Raw genomic sequence first — 8,920 nt, 5'->3', positions numbered from 1 at the left:
AATCAAACCTCATTAAAAAAGGAATGAGATCAGTTTATTGTGAATATACATTTATTGTCTCAGATACAACAATGGCTCTCATGAATATCATCTAAAGTATGATTACTGTTGCATAATGGAGAAGCTTTCACATCAATTTACGGACACTTGAATTCTAGTTGTCAGATGAAGAATTCATATTTATTATTGAATTGAATAAATGAAGTAAGAAGGAAAAAATGGAAGTGATAATTAAAACCAAATGTTTACAGCTTTATTTAGCTTCTAAATGTAGATGATGTAACTTTATCAAACGGGTTTAATGGCAGAGAAACTTGCCAGTCGGATTTGAGGGTTTCAAATCCGAATGAAAGATTGTTTGGGAGCAGACCGTCTTCAGTCAGAGGCTTCTTCAATGTCACTGTTACACAGACTGCTACAAGAGATCTTTCCTGCCAACAGCCATCGTCATCTACAATAACTGAAGATGGTCATTGCAGATGAATTTGAATTCATATGAGTCACAACAACATTTAATTTCCCTTTGGGATCAATAAAATATTTTAAAATGTAAATTTGATGTCCATCATTTTATTGCCTTCTCTTCATCACTCCATGTGTTTGCAGGAAACCCTGTTTGATTGATCAATTTATATAATACTGGACAACAACCAATAAAGAGGACCAAAGCACTTCACAGCAACATTCACATCACAAGAGTAAGAAAAGACAACGATAAGGGAATGCCACTCTGCTACCTGCTACTGAACCTGTCTAAACAAGTCTTGAGCTTAAGCTTGAAGATGCCCGGGTCAGAGATGGAGCAAAGGTCCAGAGAAAGACTGTTCCTGAGTCATGGTGCTGCCCCCGAAAAGGCCCAGTTACCCTGAAGCTTTAGCCTTTTCTTTGGGACATCCATCCATCCATCCATCCATCCATCCATCCATCCATCCATCCATTTTCTTACACCTTGTCCCTCAGTGGGTCAGGAGGTGCTGCTGCATCTCCAGCTAACGTTCAGGTGAGAGGCGGGGTCACCCTGGACAGGTCGCCAGTCTGTCGCAGGGCACCTTGGGACATCTAATAAAACTTCATTTGATGACCTGATTTCTGTTCAAAGTTGGGGCAGTTTGGCCAGCGGTCGCTCCTCCAGGTTTTGGTCCTGTGAACACAGAGACATTCAGGTTATTAGTGAGAAAATTAATAAATCAAAAGTCAGACAATAAAGGTGTAATGTTCAAACAAAAAGCGGCTCCAGGAATTCACAGAGTGCAGCTGCAGGAGCTGCACAGTGTCTACTGTGAATCACTTCTGCTTCCTAGGAACGTCTCTGGACCTGAGCTCGTCCTCAGAATGAAGCCGTTTTCACACCTAATGGTCCAGTAGACCCGGTTCTGTTGGAACCAGAACTTCATCCTCTGCCAACCCAGAAACATTGAGGTGGTATGCAGACTGAGTTAACGCCACTCTGAGGTTCTGCTGAGGGTCTGCTGGGTTGAAATGTGAAAACAGTTGGTGATAACCTACAGAACTCACCGAGTCACGGTCCATTTGAAACATTCAGCTGTCTGTTCTCCGTCCCGCACTGGTTAGACAAAACCATCTCTGGATGATGTGGAGGTTCCGCTGTTCCATCCTGGAACATCAAAACACACAGAGTCCAATTTAAATTCAGTCAGACGATGAAGGTCAGCAGAACCAGAGAGGTAAACGGAACCCGTATGGTGTCAACATGATCCGACTGATTCTCCGGACCTGGTTGGTGGTTTGTGAGAGACTAACAATCTGACAGAAGATGCTTAATTGGTGGATGTCTTCCAGACCTGGCAACCCTCACGGCTGCAGCTAAATATTTCTGACCAGAACAGGAACTTCTAAACAGATTTCATGTGGTTCCCATCAACTAATTTATGATTGTAGTTTTAGCATTTTGAGTCTCAGTCAACCGAACGCCCTCGATGTGCAAACGGTGGAGAAACAATTTACGCTGTTACAGGATAACTGTCCATCCGCTGTCATCAGTGGCCATGCTAACTAGCTTCAGCATTCAGGACAGGCTGTGCTAGCTGCATTGTAGCAGAACGCAAGAGAATGATTGACAGCGCTAAGCTCCGCCTCCTGGCTCTGATTGGTTGTTTGTAGTTACTGGGAGACGACAGAGCAGCTCGATTTTTCACAGATTATCTGTCTCATAACATTCTGTCATGACACACTGACAGTTTCAAGAAATATGTAAAAAAAATATATTTTATAAAAGTAAAATTCTATAGCTTTAATAGAAATTAAGGAACTAAAGTCTGTTATTTTTTTCAATAAATTTGTTGTACAATAGTTACTTTCTGAAGTGGTAGGTGCTTAGAAAAGCCTGATAATCATATTTACATTTCTTTAAATATAGTTTTCCCAAATGACATAACATGCATAATAATAATTAACAGTTGCTGTTTATATAATTCTTTTGCATGACTGGTTAACATGTCGCCTGTTGAAAGTGTGATGTGATGCATCAGGCCTCAACTGTCCCTCTTGCCTTGATTCTAACTTTATTACTATTCTGCCTCAGAAAGACCCACCTGCTGCGACCCATGAGCTCTGCACAGAGCCACCGCAGTGAGGATGAGGATGAGGATGAGGAGCATCAGGGAGGCGACAGCAGCAAAGTGATTTCTTGTGTTCTCATCTGCAGAAACATGAAGTCAGACTGAATTCAGGTCAGAGAGACGATTCTGGAGCAGAAACAGGATCTGATTCAAACCTAAACCTGGATAATCTGTGGAACACCTGGAAACAGGTGAGCAAAGATATGAAGCTTCATCAAGACAGAGGAGAAAGAGTCAGCGCTGAGGAACACGTTGAAGCTGAAACCATCAGGATCCAGACAGAAATACGGTTTAATCATGACGGATACTCTGAGATACATTTCTTTTACTTATGGAAATGTTTCAGCTTTTGGCAGCTAATTTAAGTTTTAAATAAATTAAAAATAATAATAGGTCGTCTATTATTAGCTGCAGGTAAATGACTGTCCTACACTTGTACCAGAGGATGTCAGTAAAATGTTTAAATTAATAAATATATTTAAAATATTATGTCCATATGGTCTTTAAATGTCTTCTACTGATGAATAATGAATAATTTTCCCCTGCATGCATCTTTTAGTCATCAGAAGAGTAAATGTAAGAATAGCAACAGATGTTGCTGCTAGCACACTATGCTAGGTGTCAGAAGTTGGGCTGTTTATTCCATTTACCTTTTTTTCCATAAAAGTTTAGACTATCAGATTTTTAGATCTTCTATACTTGAACTAACCCCAAAGTTACCTGCTCTACATTGCGGTCATCCCACAGATGAAGTGACTAAAACCTACCAGCAGGGGGCAGTCTGGGTTCATCCGGAACTGAAAACAGATCGGAGAGCAAACATTAGCTTCATTTACTTTAAAAAAAAAAACCTCCTAGGAGTATTTTTATTGTACCGAACGTTTTACTTTTACTTGACTGATAATATTTTGAAGTAACACTTTCATTCTTGGTCGAAAGTCGCTGTTAGCACTGAATGAGGTTTTAACCCCAAACACACAGTTTGTGTCAGAGTGAGACATCGTGTTTGTACACAATCTCTATTGTTCTGTCATTTTCCATTTTACGTTTTTACAGTAAACGGTAGATTTTATCGGGGCTGCACAGTGGCGCAGTTGGTAGAGCTGCTGCCTTGCAGCAAGAAGGTTCTGGGTTCGATTCCCGGTCTTTCTGCATGGAGTCTCCATGTTCTCCCTGTGCATGGTGGGTTTTCTCCAGGTACTCCGGTTTCCTCCCACAGTCCAAAAACATGACTGTCAGGTTAATTGGCCTCTCTAAATTGTCCCTAGGTGTGTGTGTGTGTGTGCATGGTTGTGTGTCTCTGTGTTGCCCTGCGACAGACTGGCGACCTGTCCAGGTGACCTGTCCAGGTGACCCCACCTCTCACCCGGTACGTTAGCTGGAGAGGCAGCAGCTCCTCCTGACCCCATTAAGGGTGCAGGAAAATGGATGGATGGTATATTTTATCACTGTGTTGTATTTATCTCTGTAATCATCCAGTCATCTGAACGTTGGGTGTTCAGCTCCAGCTGCCACATGTTGATTTGCCCCTGAACAAGGATCGATGTGTGAATGCGGCTCCCTGATTGGTTGGTTAGACTAGAGCGACACATTCTGTATTTTATACGGTAAGATTGGGTTCAGAAATTTTATGTTGTAAAAAGAAAAAAAGTCAATATTTTTTTCTGCCTGAATTTATTATCGTTATTGATTTTCTCTTCTTTTTTTTAACCAATTTATGATTTTATTCTCTAAAATAACCAGAATTTGCACATAACTTTATTTTCCACATGATTAAATGTAACTGAAATTAAATCAGTTATTCAGTACTACAGTCACCTATTTGTTTACTCTTGGGTAATGTTGGCCATTTTCTTAATTCTACCATTTTAGTATCATTTTGTGATATTCTTGAATGAATGAACTCATAATCCAGTTTTTACATTTTTAAAGCTAAACACCAGCAGATTTGTTGAATAATTCTGCAGTCAGAAGCAAAGATCAGGTAACGAGTCACCTGGGCGGGATTTTACCTGAGTGAGGCTCAACAGCAGCGGGCGGCACCGGGCAGGCTGGAACAGAGCAACACGATCAGCTCTCAGAAAAACACATTAAATATAAACTCAGAGTAGAAAAAATACATTAAAGTTACAAACACGCAAGGTGCGAGTATATCTGTTAATTCCCATTCTTTACCCTATAACTACATTTTTCTTCTGCATGTTCCTCGTTTTCGAAATTAAAAAGGGAAGCAAGTTTTCTGTGCGATGGCAGCCTGGAATCGGCTCCAGTCTGAAATCAGGATGTCAGAATTGGTTCCACTGGACTTAAATAAGGGACGGCTTAGATTAGGCTAAGTTCATTTAAAAACAAATGAATCTGCTTTAAATCGGGGTCTTTCTTTGCTTCTCGATGGATTCGGCTGAGCAGCAAAGTGTTTCTGCTGCATCAGGTCCAATCAGAGAGACAGCGACTCATTTCTGAGTTAATTCAGACACAAACTGATGAAATAAAGAAAAGGTTCATCAGAAAGCATCTCCTCGATTTCACTGGCTGACACAGTGTGATTGTTAATCATCATTTAACCACACATTTAAATGTGTGATCATATTTCAGGCCATGAATGACTAATTTTAAGAAGAAGAGGCCGCTGGAGGTTTCAGACCGGAAAAACTGTAATCAGCGGTTTAGCTGCTTTAAATGCCTGACAGCCGATGTGGAGCCGATCCTTCACGAGTCAGCGCGTTTCCATTGGCCATGAAACTGTAAAGATTGAAATTACTGAAATAAATGGGCTTAATGGAATAAAATGCCCATTTTAATTTTGAAATAACTCGGATTTTTCAATAAAACGTTTTTTTGCTATATGAGGTGGGGTTTTTTGTTTTGTTTTTTCATTTTGTTCAGCCGTATTTAAATTATTTTCCTCAAAACTGAGACGTCTTTTCGCACCAAGGCGCAGCTGCTGCTCTGACAGCGTCACACGGTTCAGAAGAGGTTCTGAACCGGTTCAGAAGAGGTTCTGAACCGGTTCAGAAGAGGCTGTGCGTCGTTCCAACGTGTTGAATCCATAAATGTTCTTTAAAATCTCAGAATTGCACCATCACCGCGTAGGCGGCGGAGTTTTGACGGAGAAAAACTCTGCGGTTATAGGATCTGATAGATGATGATGAGTAACTGTTTATATCTGTGACGTCCCCTCCTGGAGGGATCATCTTCCATTTTTCTTATTGTAAAATTGTTCTTTGTCCCGAGGCACAATGGAAGTGGTATACAAGGCCCAGACTCAGCAGCCAAGCTCCAGGTGGGCCTGAGGCATTTTTCCCACCCAGCTCCGCTTTTCAGGCTCTTGCCTGTCTGAAATTATTTCATGTTTGGTGCTCAATAAAAAGGCAAATTATTGTTGAAATCTGTGTCTCAACGAGCTGAACGAGCCGGAACGTAACAATTTGACACCGTTATGATTTCTAATGACACGTGAATCAGCTTATTCACGTGATTTTAATTTCATTTCTTATTTTATTGAAAAATGACAAATACAAAATTATGTTTTTTTCGACGTTAGAATAATAATATTTACGCACATTTGTAATGGAAACGCATCCAGTTTTGTTTCTGTTCTGTTTTCTCAGCTGGATTTCCTGAAATATTATTTTTTTAAATAGATAAAAATAAATAGATTCGGTCCAGGGTCGTGCTGCCGGTCCGTACCGCTCCGCTCGGTCCGGTAAGGGACTCCGGGTCGCTCCAGGTACAGACCGGCTCCATCCGGCAGGTCGGCGCAGATGATGAAGACCTGCCCGAGGTGACAGACCTCACAGCGGGACGCAGGAGGGGAGACGGAGGAAGAGGAGCACTGAGGAAGAGGAGCGGAATCTGGATCCTTCGTCCACAGGAACCTCTGGTCGTCATGGTTACCGTGGAGCTGCGTGGCGTTCGCGGCTGCTGGATCCGAGGACCTGAAGCAGGTCAGGTTGGTCTGAAAGGCAGGAGAAGAAGTCAGAGTTCCTGCTCGTTTCCCATCATTCATAAATCTGATGGTTTGTTTCCAACTCTGACCTGCAGCTTCCGGCTGGCGGCGGAAACTGGAGCCGTCACAGCAACACTCAGCAGGAAAACCTGGAGGAACATGTCTGAGTCTGCAGGACAACAGGTCAGATTCAACTTCCTCTGTTGTTAGATTTTCATTTTTGCTTCAGTGCACTAAATTAAATGTTATAAACTAATAAACCGCCTTCAAAGAGACATGGATGGAGGCAGTTTGCAGAAAGAACAGAATCAGGCTGAAAGGTCTGTCACAATGCAGCTGTTTGTGCGTGGAATGATCGAGAACAGAGGAATGGCACTGATCAGGAGCCCCTCCGCTCCTTCACCTGCCCTCCTGTTGCTCCCTCCTCCCACACAGGTGCGTGTGCACGCGCCCCTTCAAGAACGCGCTCAGGCGCGTTTTTTCTCTTAAATTTTAATCGATATAGTTCATTTGACAACAGTGAGCTAAAGACGAGAAAAAATAAGGTCTTCCGGCCAGGCACAAAAAAAAACAAACGGAAGAGGGATGAAGAAAAGCTTTTCAAAATGATTGTAATGTCAGTGAATCACAATTAGACCCGACAACCAGAGTTTGGATATGTATTAGCTTAAATAATATAAATGACCATTTAAATAACAAATCATACTAATAGATTAATAGTAAATAAGTAATTATTTTGAAGAGAACGCGGGGTCGATGGCACGCAGCTCAGAAGGTGTGTAGTTACGCAGCTGCATCCATCAGTGTGGGATTTATATGGTCGACTGATCTGAGATCTGAGTGAGAAAGGATCAGACACGGTAAGACTGAAACTCTGCAGCCTGAGGCAAACTGTGATAAACTTCTAAAATTACACATCCTCTGGTACCTCAAACTGTATAGAAGAGCCAGAGTAATTGTTTTTGTCCCAGTCTGGGGTGGTAAAGAGAAAAGAGCCAGGCGTTGACCTGATGGCTGAGCTCCAAAGCCTGCACGCTGATCAAAGTAATAGTTACCAGGAATTGGCGTCATTATATTCTTTTCATTGATATAATTTTTACAAAGTTTAATTACAATTAACCTCTGCGTTGCACATGAGTTTTCAACAGATCAATATACTTTTATTTTAATCTAAACAAACCGATTTGCATTCTAAAAAAACTTTAGATTATGTGGCTTTCTGAGCAATATCTGCAGCGAACAAGAACACATTTTTTAAATAATTATTTTAATATTAAAATTAATGCCCAACTGTAACTTAGTTACTCACTGTGATGCTTTGACGACCGGCGGACAGGTTGGAGGATCGCTTTCTGCTCCAAAGTGCTGCAACCGTCGCAGGATAGCAGGAAACAGCAGCATCGTGACGTAACAACCCTCTACGTGACAAAGCCCGGCCTCCTCCTCTCGCTTCTCTCCGTCAGACGGGCCTTGGTCTCGACAACAACCGAAATCAGGCGCATAATTTGATCCAAATCCGAAATTATCTCCACAGGAAAATTCCTCGCTGGTTTGACCAACTCCTAACACGCTCCTCTGAAATAAACGGAAAGCTTTCGGTCGATCCCACAGAAATCCTGACGGCATGATGAAGACATATCTGGTGAACTGGGTGATGGCGCTGAGCGGCTCTAGAGCAGCTAACAGAACACGGAAATGACTAAGAACCAGCTTTGGTTGAATCCGCACGCACGGGCGCCTGGCCTGCAGGATATTGTCGGAGGGTTTGCGCATCACTGCACCTGCAGAATGAGGGGAGGGGGGTGCAACGTAAATGCTCTAATGTGTGAAACTATATGCAGCCAAAACGGGAAACTCGACATGAGACCAGCAGTCCTGACCTCACAGGTTTTTTATTCCTGCGGACAGGAGACGCCTCACCACACCCGCATGTTATGGACTTATTTACATTAATATCACTTAATTAATGGTGACAACTTACTTTTTGTATTCAATTAACTTAAAGGTTGCACATTTTAACTTAATGAGCTTTTTACTTTGACTTTACTTGAATCAATTAAGTTCAATGCAGCGTCTGTGTCCTAAGTTTGGCTGGGATAGACACCGATCAGGCTGATGCGGGGGTATAGTTAAAATAATACACTAATAATGCACTTAAAAACCATTCTGCGTTTCAAAATCCAAAGCTTTTTTTTTTTTATTGCTAATTTTGTAAAGTTAAAATCAACAATATTGCTGCATGTTTCACACATATATGATACTATTTGAATATTTATAATAATCCTATTTGAATATTTATAATAATCCTATTTGAATATTTATAATAATCCTATTTGAATATTTATAATAATCCTATTTGAATATTTATAATAATGCTATTTCAATGCATAAT

At 41.3% G+C, this 8,920-nt stretch overlaps 1 protein-coding gene across 1 annotated transcript; it reads right to left on the bottom strand.

Annotated features, from left to right (window-relative positions):
* Window positions 1–1,023: 1,023 nt before the first annotated feature.
* Window positions 1,024–8,238, bottom strand: LOC108166228 (uncharacterized). The gene is made up of 7 exons (XM_017304341.1): window positions 7,838–8,238; window positions 6,618–6,697; window positions 6,270–6,537; window positions 4,592–4,630; window positions 3,347–3,376; window positions 2,553–2,659; window positions 1,024–1,615 (listed from the first exon to the last, which is right to left on the bottom strand). The coding sequence occupies exons 2-7, from the start codon at window positions 6,687–6,689 to the stop codon at window positions 1,520–1,522; spliced, it is 612 nt and encodes a 203-aa protein (XP_017159830.1). The 5' UTR covers window positions 6,690–6,697; window positions 7,838–8,238; the 3' UTR covers window positions 1,024–1,519.
* Between the last annotated feature and the right edge of the window lie 682 nt (window positions 8,239–8,920).

The sequence above is a fragment of the Poecilia reticulata genome, linkage group LG4, assembly GCF_000633615.1.
Source record: "Poecilia reticulata strain Guanapo linkage group LG4, Guppy_female_1.0+MT, whole genome shotgun sequence".
In the NCBI taxonomy this organism is placed as follows: Eukaryota; Metazoa; Chordata; class Actinopteri; order Cyprinodontiformes; family Poeciliidae; genus Poecilia; species Poecilia reticulata.
The sequence above is the reverse complement of the archived record's forward strand: the minus strand, read 5'-3'. Positions and strand labels throughout refer to the sequence as shown.

What these genes read in the sequence shown, in the direction of transcription:
- LOC108166228 (XM_017304341.1), bottom strand. Translation starts at nt 6,689, where the DNA reads ATGTTCCTCCAGGTTTTCCTGCTGAGTGTTGCTGTGACGGCTCCAGTT. An exon ending in CCGCCAGCCGGAAGCTGCAG is followed by an intron (nt 6,538 to 6,617) that starts GTCAGAGTTGGA and finishes CCTGCCTTTCAG; the next exon opens with ACCAACCTGACCTGCTTCAG. An exon ending in GAGCTCATGGGTCGCAGCAG is followed by an intron (nt 1,616 to 2,552) that starts GTGGGTCTTTCT and finishes TTGATGTTCCAG; the next exon opens with GATGGAACAGCGGAACCTCC.